At 38.4% G+C, this 21,416-nt stretch overlaps 1 protein-coding gene across 1 annotated transcript in view; it reads left to right on the plus strand.

The window, feature by feature from the left end:
* The first annotated feature begins 121 nt into the window (after positions 1-121).
* The window catches only part of cpt1b (carnitine palmitoyltransferase 1B (muscle)), a 29,262-nt gene continuing 7,967 nt past the window's right edge, over positions 122-21,416 (plus strand). Inside the window, exons 1-17 of the mRNA XM_057836905.1 lie at positions 122-235; positions 1,397-1,550; positions 1,943-2,095; positions 5,365-5,504; positions 8,603-8,774; positions 8,847-8,948; positions 12,491-12,628; positions 12,712-12,789; positions 13,531-13,638; positions 13,826-13,910; positions 13,985-14,180; positions 14,246-14,431; positions 16,500-16,605; positions 16,679-16,795; positions 19,466-19,630; positions 19,756-19,890; positions 20,065-20,217. Coding sequence (XP_057692888.1) covers positions 1,955-2,095; positions 5,365-5,504; positions 8,603-8,774; positions 8,847-8,948; positions 12,491-12,628; positions 12,712-12,789; positions 13,531-13,638; positions 13,826-13,910; positions 13,985-14,180; positions 14,246-14,431; positions 16,500-16,605; positions 16,679-16,795; positions 19,466-19,630; positions 19,756-19,890; positions 20,065-20,217 — 2,022 coding nt within the window. The 5' untranslated portion in view covers positions 122-235; positions 1,397-1,550; positions 1,943-1,954. The remainder of the gene's footprint in view (positions 236-1,396; positions 1,551-1,942; positions 2,096-5,364; positions 5,505-8,602; positions 8,775-8,846; positions 8,949-12,490; positions 12,629-12,711; positions 12,790-13,530; positions 13,639-13,825; positions 13,911-13,984; positions 14,181-14,245; positions 14,432-16,499; positions 16,606-16,678; positions 16,796-19,465; positions 19,631-19,755; positions 19,891-20,064; positions 20,218-21,416) is intronic.

Raw genomic sequence — 21,416 nt, forward strand, 5'->3', positions numbered from 1 at the left:
TAGAATCGATAAGAGAATCGATAAAGAATCGAATCGTTAAGCAATATCGATAATGGAATCGGAATCGTAAAAATCCTATCAATTCCCATCCCTAGACTCACTAACATAGTTTTTGTGTCACCCTGGTGCCCGTTTCATTACATTGCTTTTCTGCCAATTACACATACCAGGAAAGAGTGATGTGTTGAAGCAGCTATTCACTTCTGCACAGCCGTGGAGACTGCACAGGAATTATGTGAGAACAAATTTACTAATACTTATGTATTTCTGTAAATAATGTTATGCTTTTGTGAGGTCTGTTAAAACAACTCATTTGTGAGCTTACCATCGTGTCTCAGCAAGCGAATAATTTTATTTACATTCACAAACATAATGATTTTATGTATGTAATATTAATATGTAATGGGAATCATTTTGATTTCAGTTTGTGCCTCTTTCCGACTGTATACTAATATGTGGCCGAAAAACAGACTAAAAAGGAAGTTTCTGCTCTTGCACCCCTCTTTAAAATAAACTGATGTATTTTAAGCCAAAAGAACTGTTGTGTTTGATCGTACAATACGTCTTTGTGCTGCCATACAAGTTTCATGGCGGATTAAGCCCCCGAACTATGTTTAATTCATCCGTTTTACCCTGGAGACCCCCGTTTACAGACACCGCGCAACCATTTTTGTTTCAACCCAGCCATAAAAAGAAGGTAAGTCCCGTAATTTTCGGACTATAAGCCGCTACTTTTTTCCTTCATTTTGATACCTGTGGCTTATAGTCCAGTGCGGCTTATTTGTTGATTTTTTTAGGTAACACTTTAATGACAGCGGTGTCATAAGACTGTCATCATCAAAATTATGACATGACACTATCATGGACATTACTGAATGCTTATGTCATTAATTGTCATTTGGCAAATTGTCACTAACTCAATTTTTGTCCATCATGGATCTTTTGCATCCATTCAAAAGTGAGATCATTTGCCAGATAACACTTAATGACATCTGTTATAAGCATTCATGAATGCTCAGGACAGAGACATGTCATAATTATGATTGTGTAATGACAGTCGTATGGCACCACTGTCAAATAAAGTGTTAGCAAATACCATAACTAGCAATTGATGAAACAATTGGAACAGTAATATTCTTTATTTCTGAGCAATGTGCTTCCCTTGCTATTTGTTTCTAACATTTTTGTATTACACGGCCCCTTCCGCAATTGTATCTCAGTACCTCATCATGTTTATTTCTATCTTCTCCACTGTGTACTGTATATGGCTAACAGGTTATTGTATATTACATTACGCGATAAATCATTTTTCGGTTAGCGACAGGCAGGCAAGTGCTTTGACAGCCGAACACACGTGAGGTGAAGGCCTCTGACTTTGCTTGGTGTCCTGTTACAGTACATGACACGCAGGGAAAAAAGGAGGGAGCGACTGCAGCTGTGAGTCGCCACCTGAGCGAAGAAGCACTTGAAGGGCACAAAGCTGAGTACAGAGGACGGAAAGCTTAACTGCAAAGAGTCACGAGTGTTTTTCCTTCTTCAGTCAAGCTAAGGTAAATGAAAACTCTTGAGTTTTGTCATTTATGTGTAGTCCCAGCTGACATATGATTATACATGATATACAAAGTATACTGGTGATATAAATTTTTGAGTTCTGTTTATTTACACTAGCACGCATGCGTGGCCTGCTGTCAGACGCGTCCTACTATATCTGGTTGTTGCCCTTTCACCTAGTTTGGTGACTGTAGTTGTGTGATGCCTAAAAAGTCAGAGATTGCAAAGTATGATTATGTTTTAGTGACACTGATAGACGTCCAATCTCCTGTTCAAATGAATTGGACGTCTACTAGTGATAAACTAATGACCAGTACAAATTCTAATCAGCGATTATTCGCTTTCAGCGATTGTGTGTTGTGTTAAATATGCTGAATTGTGTGATTGACAGTGATTGTAAGCGATGGCTGAGGCCCATCAGGCGGTGGGCTTCCAGTTCACCGTGCGTCCGGAAGGTGTAGACCTCAAACTAAGCCAGGAGGTCATCACCAACATCTTCCAGGCTGGATTGACGGCACTGAAGAAGAGAGCCATAGTATTCAAGGTGACACCGCCGATGAAGTTGTTTTTGGCCGTCCTTTAAATTTTTGTCTTAGTCTTTTGGTCGAAAATACCTGTACTTACTAGTCTTAGTCATATTTTCATCATTTCAAAATCTGATCGTCTTCGTTTAGTTTTAGTTGATGAAATCTCATACAAATTTCGTCTAGTTTTAGTCGACAGTTACTAAAAAAAAAAGTTTCCAACAATTTCTGAATGAACTAGGGTTGTTCCGATCATGTTTTTTTGCTCCCGATCCGATCGTTTTAGATTGAGTATCTGCCGATCCAGATGTTTCCCGATCCGATTGCTTTTTTTTGCTCCCGATTCAATTCCAATCATTCCCGATAATTTTTCCCGATCGTATACATTTTGGCAATGCATTAAGAAAAAAATGAATAAAACTCGGACGAATATATACATTCAACATACAGTACATAAGTACTGTATTTGTTTATTATGACAATAAATCCTCAAGATGGCATTTACATTATTAACATTCTTTCTGTGAGAGGGATCCACGGATAGAAAGACTTGTGACTTTGTATATTGTGACTAAATATTGCCATCTAGTGTATTTGTTGAGCTTTCAGTAAATGATACTGTAGCCATGCCCAAATGCATGATGGGAAGTGGAACCATGACTGTGCGTAGTGCTACCAATTGATATATCTTCTCTGGGATGGGAAATAACATAAGGTGTTAAGAAAAATATCAATTGCTACCTTGCTTCCCCACATTGCTTCCCATGACGTTTCTAATCGTAGGGAAAGGGATTGTAAGGCTTTAGCCAATTAAAAAAAGGCTCCAAAGGCTGCCAAAATTCACTCTACTCATTTTACGCTGCCTTTTATCTCTCTATATAGGTGAAACGGCGCCATTACAGATTGAGCGCGACAATGCGTGAGTGGGTCGTGCAGCGCATGCATTAATTGCGTTAAATATTTTAACGTGATACATTTTTTAAAAAATTAATTACCGCCGTTATCGGGATAAATTTGATAACCCTACCTTAAGCCTAAACTAAAGACTCTGGATGAGTGTGGCATATTATGTCTGTAATGTTAAATACAATTAGAAAACGATTTAATTAAAATATATATGTATATTTAAAAAAGGCATGGTCGATATATATATATATTTTTTTCCGATTCCGATACTTTGAAAATTACGTGATCGGACCCGATCGATCGGGACATCTCTAGAATGAACATAGACGAGTACATTATGTAGCATCTACAAGGACAACGCCAACTTTGTGATGAAAATACACACTCAGCAGGAAAGTACATTATTTTCAATTAAAACCACCTAGAAGCCACGAGTTGTCCCAGCATTTAAGACAGTGGTGTCCAAACCTGTGCTCAATGGCCCCTGTGGGTCCTGGTTTTTGTTCCTACTAATCGAGCGCAGACAGTACAACCAATGAAGTTTCTGCTAAAACAAGCAGCACCTGACTTCAGTCAACTGATTACTCTTGTAAGACCCCAGATTGGTGATAAGGTGTCGTCTTGTTTTGTTGAAAAGAAATCCAGCACCCACTACGGCCCTATGTGGAGTAGTTTGGACACACCTGGTTTAAGAGAAGCGTCGTCACATTAAATTTGATGCTAATACTAACGCAAATGCTATGCAAACGCGACAAGTTACAGTGGGGCAAATAAGTATTTAGTCAACCACTAATTGTGCAAGTTCTCCCACTTGAAAATATTACAGAGGCCTGTATTGTCAACATGGGTAAACCTCAACCATGAGAGACAGAATGTAGAAAAAAACCCAACTGAAAATCAAATTGATTCTTAAAGAATTTATTTGCAAATCATGGTGGAAAATAAGTATTTGTTCAATACCAAAAGTTAATCTCAATAGTTTGTGTGTACCCTTTGTTGGCAATAACGGAGGCTAAACGTTTTCTGTAACTCTTCACAAGCTTTTACACACTGTTGCTGGTATTTTGGCCCTTTCCTCCATGCAGATCTCCTCTAGAGCTGTGATGTTTTGGGGCTGTCGTTGGGCAACGCGGACTTTCAACTCCCTCCACAGATTTTCTATGGGGTTGAGATCTGGAGACTGGCTAGGCCACTCCAGGACCTTGAAATGCTTCTTACGAAGGCACTCCTTTGTTGCCCTGGCTGTGTTTTTAGGATCATTGCCATGCTGGAAGACCCAGCCACGTCTCATCTTCAATGCCCTTGCTGATGGAAGGAGATTTTCACTCAAACTCTCTCGATAGATGGCCCCATTCATTCTTTCCTTTACACAGATCAGTCTTCCTGGTCCCTTTGCAGAAAAATGGCCCCAAACATGATGTTTCCACCCCCATGCTTCACAGTGGGTATGGTGTTCTTCGGATGCAATTCAGTATTCTTTCTCCTCCAAACACAAGAACCTGTGTTTCTACCAAAAAGTTCTATTTTTGCTTTCATCTGATCATAACATATTCTCCCAGTCCTCTTCTGGATCATCCAAATGCTCTCTACCGAACCGCCGACGGGTCTCGACGTGTACTTTCTTCAGCAGGGGAACACGTCTGGCAGTGCAGGATTTGAGTCCCTGGCGGCGCATTGTGTTACTGATAGTAGCCTTTGTTACTGTGGTCCCAGGTCTCTGTAGGTCATTCACTAGGTCCCCTCGTGTGGTTCTGGGATTTTTGCTCACCGTTCTTGTTATTATTTTGACACCACGGGGTGAGATGTTGCATGGAGCCCCAGATCGAGGGAGATTATCAGTGGTCTTGTATGTCTTTCATTTCCTAATAATTGCTCCCACAGTTGATTTCTTTACACCAAGCGTGTTACCTATTGCAGATTCAGTCTTCCAAGCCTGGTGCAGGTCTACAATTTTGTCTCTGGGGTCCTTCAACAGCTCTTTGGTCTTGGCCATAGTGGAGTTTGGAGTGTGACTGACTGACTGAGCTTGTGGACAGGTGTCTTTTATACCGATAGTTAAAACAGGTGCCATTAATACAGCTAACGAGTGGAGCCTCGTTAGACCTTGTTTGAAGAAGTTAGACCTCTTAGACAGCCAGAAATCTTGCTTGTTTGTAGTGACCAAATACTTATCTTCCACTCTAATTTGGAAATAAATTCTATAAAAATCAAGCAATGTGATTTTCTGTTTTTATTTTTTTTTAACATTCTATCTCTCATGGTTGAGGTTTACCCAAAACTGGCATGCATCTCGTTATGTTCTAGACTCCCAAGCCACGTTTCTTGTGATTATTGACAAAAACAACAATGCACTACCGCTGTATTTTTTTTGTGTGTGTACCAGAATGGTGTGTTGGCCGGCGTCTACCCGGCGAGTCCTTCTAGTTGGCTGATTGTGGTTATCGTCATGATGAGCAGTTTGTACACGGGCGTGGATCCGTCACTCGGTGTGATGCGCGCCATCCAGGAAAACATGCCGCTCAGGTCAGAAAGCACTACTACTGTACATGAAGATGGACCAGAATTTCACAAATGGACCAGATCAGCATCCACAATTAGTTGGAGGTTAATTCGGCAGGTAAATAAAGAAAATTATACATATAATAATCAAAAGGACTGCTACTGCTTCTAAGACCACCACCATTAAACCAAAGTTCTATATTACCGTATTTTTCGAACTATAAGTTGCAGTGTTTTTTTAGTGTGGCTGGTGAAATGTGTGAAATTACTAACATATTATTACAGGTTATGACGGGTTATGACGTAACCGACTTAGGTGATTTTGACTTTACGTCGCCGTAGTCTCGTCCGTAGTCTCGTCCACCATTTTGTCTCCAGTCATTTTTTTTTTAGTCGCATAAACACCTTATTGTACCTCACTCCGCGCTCGGTGGCAGCGGACGACGTCCCCTCGACGCACGACTACTCATCGGTATACAGTATTTTTCTCTACTTCATTTTATTGATTGTTCTGTCCTCACTAAACATGAGGTTGTTCAGCTTGACTGACAGCAAACATGGAAATTGATGTTTTTGAAGCTTTTTACTGCCAACACTTTTGATAATTTATTTTGTAAAGCTGTAACACACATATGTACTTATGTTCAAAACAGCACACATTTTAACATTAAAACACTTGACTCAAAACAACTGATGTTTCAACGTCAATCTGATCAATACGTAAATTTTGTTGGTTAAATTAGCCTAATTTGCCTAACAAAAAAAAAAAAAAAAAAGTTAGCTTAAAAGCTACGGATGGTAAGGTATTTACAATTCTCATAGCAAATTGTTCACAGATAACTCCACAAACTGTAGCTCTAAACTTAATTACAAATGCATACAAAACATATTAGCTGAAACAATTTAGAGGCTGATGTGGGACAAACCAGAGTGCAGCTGTCCTTTAGCTATGTCAGATGAGTGTGCTTCTCAGTTAATAGAAGGCAAGAGTCCAGCCAGTCCCAATGTTGCCACCAGAGGGCAGTGTATCCACATCATTAAACAAGATACAATACAGTACTTGCAAACAAACCAGTTGAATAGTTAAAACTAGGGCTGTCAAAATTATCGCGTTAACGGGCGGTAATTAATTTTTCAAATTAATCACGTTAAAATATTTGACGCAATTAACGCACATGCCCCGCTCAAACACTTTAAAATGACAGTACAGTGTAATGTCCGCTTGTTACTTGTTTTTTGGTGTTTGGCGCCCTCTGCTTTCGCTTGGGTCCAACTGATTTTATGGGTTAGTACCATGAGTGAGCATGGTGTAATTATTGACATCAACAATGGCGAGCTACTAGTTTTATTTTTTGAATGAAAATTTTACAAATTTTAATAAAACGAAAACATTAAGAGGGGTTTTAATATAACATTTCTATAACGTGTACTAACATTTATCCATTAAGAACTACAAGTCTTTCTATCCATGGATCACTTTAAGAGAATTAATAATGTTAATGCCATCTTGTTGATTTATTGTTAGAATAAACAAATACAGTACTTATGTACCGTATGTTGAATGTATATATCCGTCTTGTCTTATCTTTCCATTCCAACAATAATTTACAGAAAAATGTGGCAAATTTTATAGATGGTTTAAATTGCGATTAATTCCGATTAATTAATTTTTAAGCTGTAATTAACTCGATTAAAAATTTCAGTCTTTTGACAGCCCTAGTTAAAACTAAAACGGTTAATTCTGATTGACGCGGAAATTTGGGTTACATCGCCAGCACAGTATTTTTACATTTATTTTCACACTTTTCCGCAAGAGGGCGCTCAAGGCCTGTGTTTCAACATTGGCAGTAAAAACAAATAAAAACGAAGTAACAACTGAGAAGGGCTGAACAGAATGGCACCTAAAACAAAATCTTATACTGCAGATTACAAGATCCAAGTTGCAGAATATGCAGCAGAAAACTCACCTTTCAAAATATGTCTGTTCTTGGTGTTGGATTTTATTAAATAAATTTCCCCCCAAAATGCGACTTACACATTTCCTCTTCAATGCGCATTTTTTGGCTGGTGCCATTCATACTCAGGTGCAAATTATAGTCCAAAAATACAATAATTAGTTTTTAAGCACTGTTATTACATAATAATTACAGTATTACTATTTATTGTATATTACCACCTTTGACATAATAATATTAGTAACTTATCTTATTAGCGTAAAATATTACAAATACCAATATTGTCCTAATTAAAACATTCATAGGTGGATATTAATTCATTTTTAATTATGGTTATTGAGTTTAGCAATAAATAATTTAGGAAAATTAACCCTTTATTGCCAAACGTATCACATTTGATACACCTAAAATTTCATGATTTTGAGACTAATTCAGAATTTTGACAATTCTTTTTGGGAAAAAAAAATGATGGATGCAAGTCAACACATGCATCTGCAGGTTCCATGAGAAAAACAAACAGGATTTAGCAAGGGTTATAGATATCAGAGCGCTTATTACACATATTCATTTTGACTTTTGTTTTTACAAATTTGAAAAAAAGGTTTCATTAGGACCTTATTTTTCAAATTTGGGGATTCTCTGATAATTGCTTCATGTTGCAGGTATTTAAGGGTTAATAATACAGGTAAAAAAAATTACAAACACACAAATTACACATACACAAGTACATTAAATTAATGTTACTCTTCTTCTCCTGTTTCCTTTTTCAAAGAACATATTCTGTAAATAAATTAATAAAACCTTGACCAAAACTTTCTTGGCTCCCCAGATTGATTTTTTTGACCAAATAATACATAGACCTCAATTACAATTTATTTACTAAGACTAAAACTATTAAATGTTTTTCTGTGATTGTGGTGATGATTATCAGAATGTAAAAATATCTAAACAATCATGGCTTGTTAACAGCTCATCCTAGTTAAAATAGTTTTGACGTCCATTTATGCTGGATTTGTTTGGGAAATTCTGATCCAAACACACTGAACACTTCATTAGGTACATCTCTTTGCAACCTAATGACGTGTCCGGCCAGCACCTGATCATTTGATTGACCCTGTCTGTGTGCGAAACGTGTAACGAGTGAAGTGTTGTGCCTTTTGTGAGTAGAGGATATCTATCAGTGCAGACCCGCGCGGTGCTGAGCTCAGTGGCGTTCGCCAGCGCGCTCTGGCTCTTCCTCATCTACCTGCTCAGGTACACCCTCAAAGCTCTGCTCTCCTACCACGGCTGGATCTTCGAGTCCCATGGCAAGATGAGCGCGTCTACTAAAGTCTGGCTGGTACGCGTGATGAATCTCAGAAAAAGTTTTCATCTTGATTTATTTTGACTTCTAATTTTTGTTTGCTGCAAGAGTCTGGTGAAGATGTTTTCAGGGCGCAGACCGCTTCTTTACAGCTTCCAGGCATCCTTGCCCAGACTGCCTGTGCCCAGGGTTGAAGACACCATTCAAAGGGTTGGTAGTCATTACTTTTAAGTGACAAAAATGTTTTATACGTATGTGAAAAAACTCATCATTTTGTTAGAACAGAGAGGTTGCGAGTCTAAAAAAAACACTACGACTATATTTGTAATATCAATGGCAGATGCTGGTCTTTCAATGAAGGGAAGCACAAAGTCTGTCTGCCTGTGATTGCTTTGTAATGGTGCAGAGGCTCAGCTGCGCCTGCTGCCCAGTAGGGAAAGAAACTAGTTGTGCTAGAAGTCAAGTCTCCAAACACGAGCAACTTCAATTTAATAAAAGAAAAACACCAGAAATAAAGCTCAATCATAGACTTCACGATCAGTTGACCGGACACGGGGCTAGGGGCCTATTTTCAAAAACTTAAAATCAGAATTAGGGCTGTCAAACGATTAAAATTTTTAATCGAGTTAATTACAGCTTAAAAATTAATTAATCGTAATTAATCACAATTCAAACCATCTATAAAATATGCCGTATTTTTCTGTAAATTATTGTTGGAATGGAAAGATAAGACACAAGACGGATATATATACATTCAACATACAGTACATAAGAACTGTATTTTTTTTATTATAACAATAAATCAACGGAATGGCATTAGCATTATTAACATTCTCTTATAGCGATCCATGGATAGAAAGACTTGTAGTTCTTAAAAGATAAATGTTAGTACAAGTTATAGAAATTTTATATTAAAACCCCTCCTAATGTTTTTGTTATACTGAAATTTATAAAATTTTCAATCAAAAAATAAACTGGTAGCTCACCATTGTTGATGTCAATAATTATACACCATGCTCACTCATGGTACTAACCCATAAAATCAGTTGGACCCAAGCGCCAGCAGAGTGCGCCAAACACCAAAAAACAAGTAACAAGCGGACATTACACTGTACTGTCATTTTAATCTGTTTGAGCGGGGCATGTGCGTTAATTGCGTCAAACATTTTAACGTGATTAATTTAAAAAATGAATTACCGCCCTTTAACGTGATAATTTTGACGGCCCTAAAATATTTTCAAAACCAAAGTCGCTAGCAACCTAAAACCAAAACAGGCACCTCCCTTAGACATATATGAGTCTCCATGAGCAGCGACATAAAAAAAAAAATAAAAAAAATACAAAGTTGTTCCCTAATAAAATCCTGATTATTTTTTCACACAAGTACAACAAAACTTAAAATGGCTATAAAATTCTCAGATTTTATGCTAGATGGACAAAAATCACCAAATGCAAAGATAATCACCTATATTTTCAGGATTAATATTAAAATATAACATATCATTTATGTTTTTGCCCAAAATAGCAACGTTTTTTTTTTTCAACAGTTAATAAATCACTCAATTTTCACATCAGAAACGTAATACTGATGCAGAATTATCTTAATTTTACTCCACAAAAGCAAAATTAGCATTTTTCCATATACAATCACAATTTATTAAGGTTGAATTCCGCTATTATGTAGCGATACAAAATCCAACATGACGGCCGTCACAAAACAAAGAGCTTTTTAAGTTGAAAATTCTTGTAAATAAATGCTTCAATCGCGGAATTTCTACATATATGAATGTAAAACAGTCTAGATTTTTGGTTAAAAGCAAAAAACGGGCAATTACCGTTCATTTTACGTAAATATTTCAAGCAAAAGTTACAGTATTGTGTAATCCAACATGGCCGCTGTCACAAAACAGAGCTTTTTAAGTTGTAAATTCTTGTAAATAAATGCTTAAATCGATTAATTTCTATAGATATGAACGTAAAACAGTTTAGATTCTTGGTTAAAAGCAAAAAACTGGCAGTTATCGTTCATTTTACGTAAATACTTCTAGCCAAAGTTACTGTATTGTGTAATCCAACATGGCGGCCGTCACAAAACAAAGAGCTTTTTAAGTTGGAAATTGTTGTACATAAATGCCTAAATTGTGGAATTTTTATAGATATGAATGTAAAACAGTCTAAATTCTTGGGTAAAGGCAAAAAACGGGCCGTTATCGTTCATTTTGCGTAAATATTTCAAGCCAAGGTTACAGTATTGTGTAATCCAACATGGCGGCTGTCACAAAACAAAGAGCTTTTTAAGTTGAAAATTTTTGTAAATAAATGCTTAAATTACGGAATTTCTATAGGTATGAACGTAAAACAGTCTAGATTCTTGGTTAAAAGGAAAAAACTGGCCATTATCGTTCATTTTACGTAAATATATCAAGCTACAGTTACGTTATTTTGTAATCCAACATGGCGGATGTCACGAAACAAAGAGCTATTTAAGCTGAAAGTTATTGTAAGTAAATGCTTAAATCGTAGAATTTCTATAGATATGAACGTAAAACAGTTTAGATTCTTGGTTAAAAACAAAAAAACTGGCAGTTATCGTTCATTTTACGTAAATACTTCTAGCCAAAGTTACAGTATTGTGTAATCCAACATGGCAGCTGTCACGAAACAGTTTTTAAATGGAAAATTCTTGTAAATAAATGCTTAAATCGTGGAATTTCTATAGATATGAACGTAAAACAGTCTAGATTCTTTGTTAAATGTTAAAAGCAAAAAACGGGCAGTTATCATTCATTTTACGTAAATATTTCAAGCCAAAGTTACGGTATTCCAACATGGCGGAGCTATTTAAGTTGAAAATTCTTGTAAATAAATGCTTAAATCCCAGAATTTCTATAGATATGAGCATAAAATAGTCTAGATTCTTGGTTAAAAGCAGAAAACAAACCGGACAGTTGTCATTCATTTTATGTAAATATTTCAAGCTAAAGTTAGGGTAATTTTTTCCATTCAATTAATTGTATTCACAATGTTTCAAAGTGCATGCATGGTGCGAAAAATGTAATAATTACCTTGAATCACCGACCAAATCACTAGAGACACTCTTGCCTGCTTGTATGCAGTAAAACCTTTGTCATTTTTCCACCTAAATCCGGCATTTGAACGCAGCGTGTGTTTGAGTTTATCACAGTGAAAGCCAAACGCTCTGCCTGCGTGACGCAATGTTTATGGGAGCTGTCTTGTCAACTGATGGTGGTGTCTATGGTTCAATTTTTCACGAGTCATTTTTGACAAAGCAAGTGTTCTTTTTTTCAGTTTTAATTATTTAAGTTTTATTACTTGAATCTCTCAAGATTGTCAAAATTGATATTAAATATCCATAAGACCAAATATGTTAGAAAACACACAGGCTTCCATAGGTTGACCTCATTTTTTCACATGACTGTAGATTTGATCACTTATTTTGTGACATTTTGGGGAAAGCTGAGGTTCCCTTGCAGTCTTGGAGCAATTGCCACTGTACAATATTACAAATTTAACATATTGGCTGTCATTTACGGTGATAGATGTCCAATCAATTTGAACTAGGAGGGTTGGTAGACTCTTTTGGTTGAACGAATTTGTATGTTCTTAACGAGTAATGTAGTCGTAAAGTTAATCTTTCTCCCATGCAATGTGCACTATGTAATTTTTACTTACTACTTGTCTGATTTTTCTGCTCATATACGGTCCTGTTTTGTGCGTTTTTGGTTGTGCAGTACCTGGAATCGGTCCGTCCTCTGTTGGACGATGAGCGATATAAGCAAATGGAGATGTTGGCTAATGATTTTAAAGAGTCAAAGGCTGCCCAGCTTCAGAGATACTTGATCCTCAAGTCCTGGTGGGCCAACAATTACGTAAGTACTGTAGCCATTCACAAAAGATGATGATGTTGTTGTGTATTTTTACATGTAATGGTAAGGCTGCAAATGTGATGTAGGTCAGTGATTGGTGGGAGGAGTACATCTACTTGAGAGGCAGAGGCCCACTTATGGTCAACAGTAACTTCTACATTATGGTAAGATTGTTCACTAACAATTTAGGCAAGATAGCAAACGTTCATTTGTTTTAGTTTGCAGAATTTACATATATTTTTCAATTTGTATATTTCACTTAGTAATTTGTTTTTCCATTTTTTTCATCATGTCAGTCATAATTTTGATTTTTTTCCCCCAGTAATATTTTATTTAGTTGTTCCGAATTACACTTATGGTTAAGTTGTTTCCATTTGTATTTCGTTTCTATTTATGTACTTATTTAATTCGACGAGGGTCTGCTCCTCAGGCGACAGTCCAGCCAGATCCAATGCTGCCACCAGAAGGCAGTGTATCCTCCATTTAAAAAAAAAGTACAATACTGTAGTTATTTTTGGGTACTTAAAGGGTTAATTCCGACTTGCGCGGAAATTCAGTTTACGTCGCCAGCGTAGGAACGGAACTTGTTTTTAACCCAAGGACTATTCATATAAAATAGTCATGTATACAAGTTGCACACACTACATGTTGAATCTGTTCTGAATACAGACTCAAATGTAATGGACAAAAGGCTAACTTCTTTGGTGGCTATGCTGTCAATGCGTGAACAAAATAATTAGCTGCATTAATTTGTGCGTTAACTCCGAGTTACCTATAGTAAATGTACCCAGTTTTAACAAATAATTCAGTTTTATTTAACTAGCTCATAATACATACTTAATTTTTACCCCATTATTTTCCTTTTTTTGTGCATTCCATAATATTTATGTGTTTCTTGTGCAAAGGACCTGCTATACGTGACGCCAACGCACCGGCAAGCGGCTCGGGCGGGCAATGTGGTACACGCCATGTTGCAATACAGACGTAAACTGGAGCGTGGGGAACTTGCGCCGGTAATAGCTAGCCCACAATTTAGCTGCCATTGACGGTGATAGACGTCCAATCCATTTGGACTGGGAGGGCTGGCAGCGATCATTCGCTGCCAGCCTCTCCCAGTTCAAATGGATTGGGCATCTAGCGAGGTCAATGGCAGACAGCAGGTTAACTTTTCTTTTATGTTTTGTGTTTTTGCCCGCTTAGATGAGGGCTTTAGGAACGGTTCCAATGTGCTCCACTCAAATGGAGAGGATGTTCAACACCACACGCATCCCTGGCATTGAAACGGGTACAGAAATTTAAAAGCTAATACGTACAGTGAAATTTAACATAAATCAAAGCATAATTAGTTTTGTTTGGCAGATTATGTGCAGCACCTAAGTGACAGGAAGCACTTGGTGGTGTACCACAAAGGTCGCTTCTTCAAAGTGTGGCTGTATACTGGAGGACGTCACCTTTTACCCAGTGAACTGGAGACCCAGTTCAGCCGGATTCTTAACAATACGTCCGAGCCGCAGCCCGGGGAGGTGAAACTAGCAGCGTTGACGGCAGGAAATAGGTAAACATGTTATAACGTTGGTTAGGATCAACGACGCAAGACTGACTGTGTTTTAATATCGCTAGGGTTCCTTGGGCTCAAGCTCGAGTGAGATACTTCAGCCAAGGAGTGAACAAAACCTCCTTGGACGCCGTGGAGTCGGCCGCCTTCTTCCTGGCGCTGGACGACGAGCCTCAAGGTTACGATGCGGCCAAGAGCAGGTCTTTGGATGCTTACGCCAAATCGTTGCTGCACGGAAAATGCTATGACAGGTAAGTCTGATAATTTTTCTAGAGCTGTCCCATGATTACTTTTTAACTGATATTATTTACCCAATATTGTCCAACTACAATACTCCGATACCAATATCAAACAGATATATGCGGTAGACATGTGCCGATTATCGGTTTCAAGGTATACCGTGGTATAAAATCGTCACGGTTTCAGAACCGCAAACATTTTCCGTTTTACCGTCCCTACGGTATTAGCTAATTTTTATGTCCCAAAAATGTATGGAAAAATCCCTCGCTTGCAACTGTAAGGCTAAACCTTCCCCCACCGGTTGTTGCTCAGTGTCAGTGAATCAGCTGTGCTACACAATGGCTGGAGGAAGTGAATCTCCGTTTTCCGCCCCATTGAAGAAAACAAAATCGCTGTTATGGGAATACTTTGGCTACAGAAAAGTTACAGACGGCCACGGCAAACTCCTAAAATGCTTAGAAATGTATTTTTATGTGTGTGTGTGTATATGTACTGTATATATATTCCGTATTCGCTTAATACGGAACACAACTTTTAATTCCCAATTTGGAACGATTCCTTATTTCAAAGGAAGAGTGGCAAGCCTATTCAAAAGTGCTGTACACACAAGCTAAGCTAAGTGGCTAAGTGTGTGTTGCTGCTTGTGCACAGAGAGGGAGGCCAATAGAGAGACAGGATGCTGTGGTCAATTATTATTACTCATAATTTCATTATAGTTGCATTGTTTTGCCTTTGAGAGCCAAAACTCAGGGTTTAAAAAATTCAGTTCATTTATCGTATTTTTACTTTCTTACTGTTGTACTAGTATTATACAAGTATTATACAAGATTTAATTTCACGAATTTAGCACTATTTTGGCCTTTGAGAGCCAAAGGTTTATTTAACTATTGTCACCCATTCCAGATATGCAATAAAAACTTCTACTAGATTCACGTTGTATATATACAAAGTGGTGTATATACAGTGGGGCAAATAAGTATTTAGTCAACTTCCAATTGTGCAAGTTCTCCTACTTGAAAAGATTAGAGAGGCCTGTAATTGTCAACATGGGTAAACCTCAACCTTGAGGGACAGAATGTGGGGGGGAAAAAAAGAAAATGGCATTGTTTGATTTTTAAAGAATTTATTTCCAAATTAGAATGGAAAATAAGTATTTGGTCACTCAAAAACAAGCAAGATTTCTGGCTGTCAGAGAGGTCTAACTCTGTCTAATGAGGTCTAACGAGGTTCCACTCGTTACCTGTATCAATGGCACCTGTTTACCTCATTATCGGTATAAAAGACACCTGTCCACAATCTCAGTCAGTCACACTCCAAACTCCACTATGGCCAAGACCAAAGAGCTGTGGAAGAACACCAGAGACAAAATTGTAGACCTTCACCAGGCTGGGAAGACTCAATCAGCAATAGGTAAAGTGCTTGGTGTAAAGAAATCAACTGTGGGAGCAATTATTAGAAAATGGAAAACATACAAGACTACTGATAATCACCATCGATCTGGGGCTCCATGCAAGATATCACCCCGTGGCGTCTAAATGATAACAAGAACGGTGAGCAAATATCCCAGAACCACACGGGGGGAACTAATGAATGACCTACAGAGAGCTGGAACCACAGTAACAAAGGCTACTATCAGCAACATAATGCGCCGCCAGGGACTCAAATCCTGCACTGCCAGACGTGTCCCCCTGCTGAACCCAGTAGGCCTACATGTCCAGGCCCGTCCGCGGTTCGCTACAGAGCATTTGAAAGATCCAGAAGAGGACTGGGAGAATGTGTTATGGTCAGATGAAACCAAAATAGAATTTTTTGGTAGAAACACAGGTTCTCATGTTTGGAGGAGAAAGGATACTGAATTGCATCCGAAGAACACCATACTCACTGTGAAGCATGGGGGTGGAAACATCATTCTTTGGGGCTGTTTTTCTACAAAGGGACCAGGACGACTGATCTGTGTAAAGGAAAGAATAAATGGGGCCATGTATCGAGAGATTTTGAGTGAAAACCTCCTTCCATCAACAAGGGCATTGAAGATGAGACGTGCCTGGGTCTTTTCTCAATTTTCTCTTTTTCTCCCAGGTGGTTTGACAAATCTTTCACCCTCGTTTCGTACCCAAACGGCAAAATGGGAATCAACGCCGAACATTCCTGGGCCGATGCGCCAATAGTTGGACACATGTGGGAGGTGATTCACCCATTCATCCTCCCTAACTATTATTTAGTCTTTTTGTATCAACAAGAGATGTATATGTGTACAGTACGTGGTTGCCACCGACTGCTTCCATTTGGGCTACACGGAGGAGGGTCACTGCAAGGGGGACGTGAACAAAGGCCTCCCTCATCCGTCTCGTCTCCAGTGGCTAATTCCCAACGAGGTAAGAAGTGTGGGAAAAACATGGAGTTGTCAATTAAATCTAGTGTATCGGTCACAAACCTGCGGCCTGTGGGACAATAAGTTGCAGCCCCTTTCTTGATATCTAAGTGTGCAGATTTTTTTTTTTTTTGCTGTTAATTAATCAACACGGAACAAGCTAGTATAGCATCGACTTAATATATCTCACCAATTAAAATTTCCCCCCAATTTTTTTTTTGCTGTTAATTAATCAATACGGCACAAGCTAGCATAGCATCGACCTAATATTTCTCACTAATTAAAATTTCCATAAAATTAAAAAAAAATTGAGTATTTGATTTTCCCCCTTTTTACATTCATAGGATAAAAAATATAAACAATTATTATAGTAATAATTACAACAACAACAAAAATATTTGCTGTTTTTCACATTTTTGCAAGAAAATGACCTTTAGCTGCCATCGATGACAATAGACGTCCAATCCATTTTGACTGGGCGGACTTGCAGCGATTGTTCGATCGCTGATGAATCGCTGCGAGTCCGCCCAGTCAAAATGGATTGGACGTCTATCGCCATCGATGGTAGCTAAAGGCCATTTTCTTTCAAAAATGTGAAAAAAACAGCAAATATTATTATATGATTTTTAAAATATTTTTTATCTTTTGAATGTAAAAAGGGGGAAAATCAGATAGTCACATTTTTTAAATTTTATGGAAATTTTAATTTAGTGAGAAATATTAAGTCGATGCATTTGATTTACCATATTTTTCGGACTATAAGTCGCACCAGCCATAAAATGCCCAACGAAGAGGAAAAAAAACATAAATCGCACCTGAGTATAAGTCACATTTTTGGGGGAAATTTACTTGATAAAATCCAACACATATAACAGATATGTCATCTTTAATGGCAATTTGAAATAAAAATAAATTCAGATAACTATAGCATAAAGAACATGCTAACAAGTTTACCAAACCATCAGTGTCACTCCAAAACACCAAAATAACATGTGAAATGATATAATTTGTTAATAATTTCACACATTAGTCGCTCCGGAGTATAAGTCGCACACCCAGCCAAACTATGAAAAAAATAAAAAAGACTTATAGTCCGAAAAATACGGTATGTTTGCGGGTCATACAAAAATGTACTGTATTTTTAGGACTATAAGTCGCATCTGAGCTCAATCTTGGTCTCATCTGACCAAAGCACACGGTCCCAGTTGAAGCCTGGGACAGTGTGTATTTTTGTGTGAGACCAAGATTGAGCTTTTTGTCAACAAACACTCTAGGGGGTCTGGCGTGCCACGAAAGATGTGCATGCTGAAAGGCACCTCATACCCACTGTGAAGTATGAAGGTGGGTCAGTGATGCTGTGGGGCTGTTTCGCTTCCAAAGGCCCTGGGAACCTTGTTAGGGTGCATGGCATCATGAATGCTTTGAAATACCAGGACATTTTAAATCAAAATATGTTGCCCCCCTGCCCGAAAGCTGAAGATGGGTCGTCACTGGGTCTTTCAGACAGACAATGACCCTATACATATGGCCAAATCTACACAGAAATGGTTCACCAGACACAAAATCAAGCTCCTCCCATGGCCATCTCAGTCCCCAGACCTTGTTTTGTTGGCAAAAGGGGATTGTACAAAGTATTAACACCAGGGGTGCTAATAATTGTGACACACATTATTTGATGTCAAATAATTTTTTCTTTATGTGGGATTTTTTCCCCACTAAATGAATGCACTTGTAATGAAGGTTGGATTTTTCTCTTTTTTTCCATTAAGGTCCCAAATTATTTGAATAAAAAAAAAATATATATTAGAAGCTAAAAAACATCTTTTTCAGGGGTGCCAATAATTATGGAGGGCACTGTACATCTGTAGCGCTGCAATGCATACAAGGAGGCATGTTGGACAACAACAGTGTTGACAGCAGAAGGCAGCAGAGGTTGACTGTCTCCCCCAAGGGATCAGTGATGACCAAATGAAGCTTCTTGAAGCAATGAAGCTTTGCAGGCATTTGGTTCAGAGCTTTATGGTGTTTCATTTGGTCTTATGACAGTCGTATGATGCAGCTGTCAAATAAAGTGTTAACGGTTAATATCTTTTGGTGTAAATATCCCATAATACTGTGAGGACAGCCGCGGCTTATATTCCAGTGCGGTTTATCTATGAAATAATGTCGTTTAGTGTTGAATGTGGTGGGTTGCGGCTTACAGTCAGGTGCGCCTTATAGTGCAAAAATTACGATAATATCCGGTACATATCCCCACGTGTGATAGCCATGACACGAGTAAATCCCATGTCACATTACACGGGAATTCGGAGAGATATATCTGAAAGGGGTTACTGTTTAATGAGACTAAAAAAATTAATAAATAAATAAACGACTGGAGACAAAATGACAGACGAGACTCATAAAGTCGAAATCATGTAAATCGGGTATGTCGTTACCTGGGGACTACCTGTAATAATGTGTTAATAATTTTACACATAAATCACTCCAGAGTAAAAGTCGCACTCCCGGCCAAACTATGAAAGAAACTGCGACTTATAGTCTGAAAAATATTGTTGTTTTTTTTTAAATGTGGCCCACACTTACAGAATCGATCACAAACGGCCCGCCGATAAATTGAGTTTAAGACCCCTGATCTAGTGTGTGTCACTGTCTCTGTTCATTCTTTTTCTAGTGTCAAAATTTGATTGAGACGTCTTACCTGTCGGCTAAAAAGATAGCGGATGACGTTGACTTCCACGCATACCTTTTTAGCGCTTTTGGAAAAGGTCTGATTAAAAAGTGCAGGACCAGCCCAGATGCTTTCATTCAGCTGGCGCTACAACTGGCCCAGTTCAGGGTATGCCGAACATCGTCAGTTGTCAAATACTCTTCCGCATTTTTTTTTTTTTAAATTACTAATTTCAAATATACAATTTTTTCAAAAACGACATTTTTAATCATGATTTTGATTCTGCCTGCCAGGACCAAGGAGAGTTCTGTTTGACATACGAGTCATCAATGACACGCATGTTCAGGGACGGCCGCACCGAGACGGTGCGTTCGTGCACGTCGGAGGCCGTTGCCTTTGTCAGAGCCATGGAGGACCATCAAGTAACAGTAAGATGAACGCAATCACGCTTTAAGCAATGAAATGATTGCAGTCAGCCCTACCAGTTCAAATTTATTGGATGTCTAACACCGTCCACCATCGATGGCAGCCAATGAGTTCCAGAATACTTTATGTAGTATTTGTACTTTTTCTCTGAATCTCTTGCTTGTCGCTTCTGGCAGAACAAGCAAAGGTTGGTCCTGTTTCGGAACGCAGCCAACAAGCACCAGAACATGTATCGTCTGGCTATGACCGGCTCTGGCATTGACCGACACCTCTTCTGTCTCTATATTATCTCCAAGTACACAGGCGTAGAGTCACCTTTTCTAGAGCAGGTGAGAACTTGAACACGGGTGCATCATGAGCCGCTTTCGGACTGTAGGAACCCTCGTACCTATTAGCCTTTCCAGTACTTATAGGAACTATCCTTCACAGGCCCATGTTTGCACATGGGTACTGCGCCTATGAACTGCTGTGACGTTGCTGTCACTTATTATTTACTCGTCACACTCACCCCTGGCAAAATAATACCGCGAAAATTAAGCTGAATGGAAAACAGTTTCCAGACAGAAAATAGTTTCCATGGGCGAGCAAATTCAGCGTCAAATGACGAGACAGGAAGAGCACACATATTTAGTACAGGGTAGGCATGTGCCGGTGTGAGATTTTGATGGCAAGATAACCTTAAGCAAAAATACTACGGTTTCATGGAATCACTATATTGCAATTATAGCTCTAAAATGCGTTGAGTTGTATGAAACTTTTTAAAATTTAAAAAAAAAATCCTGTTCAATGGAACAAAGTTTTATTTTTCACCACATATTTGCAATTTGTAATATGAACATGAATATAATTTTAACATAAATAAATAAATAAATAAATATTTTAATTAAAATTTAAATAAAGTTATGGACTAAACCCGCAATCACAGCTCAAGTTGCTAAACCTTACAACAAGAACCCTTGGTAATATATGAAGGAATCCGACCTTCTAGCCAGACCGCCGCAATCGCGTTAGCCGAACCACAGGACCCGCGCTGGTGCAGCTTCAACGACCTGGGTCGGCGAGACCCCGACAATCCGGCCAGAAGGCCAAACTCTGCGTTCACCTTAGTCTTAACCCTCAGTTTTGAAAGGTTTAAAGAAGGCTCACCAAAAACAAGTTGACAATTTATTCAGGTTGACAGCGATCAAAACGGCGAGGCGAAACGGAAACACTCAAGCGGGTAGGCAAGGTCACCCTATCACACGTTGAAAAAAGGTTCTTGAGAAAAAATGACACCGCCTAGTTAAACATTGTCTTTTGAAGGCTGCGGTGGGGTGGTCAAGTTTGTGTGTCACCTTTCATTGCTGAGTCGTGTTTGCTAAGCCAACTGAGGTGGGAGGTTGGGCCTGCCTTGATGTCTGAGAGTGTGTCTGTGTATTGTATTATAATTCTTATATTATAATTTTAAAGTATGGTTAAATGTCTTTTTTATTATATCGAGTGTGTTAGAATAATGCAAACAGTTAGACGTTGCCTACGAGAAAAGGTA

Source organism: Corythoichthys intestinalis, chromosome 5, assembly GCF_030265065.1.
Source record: "Corythoichthys intestinalis isolate RoL2023-P3 chromosome 5, ASM3026506v1, whole genome shotgun sequence".
Lineage (NCBI taxonomy): Eukaryota > Metazoa > Chordata > Actinopteri > Syngnathiformes > Syngnathidae > Corythoichthys > Corythoichthys intestinalis.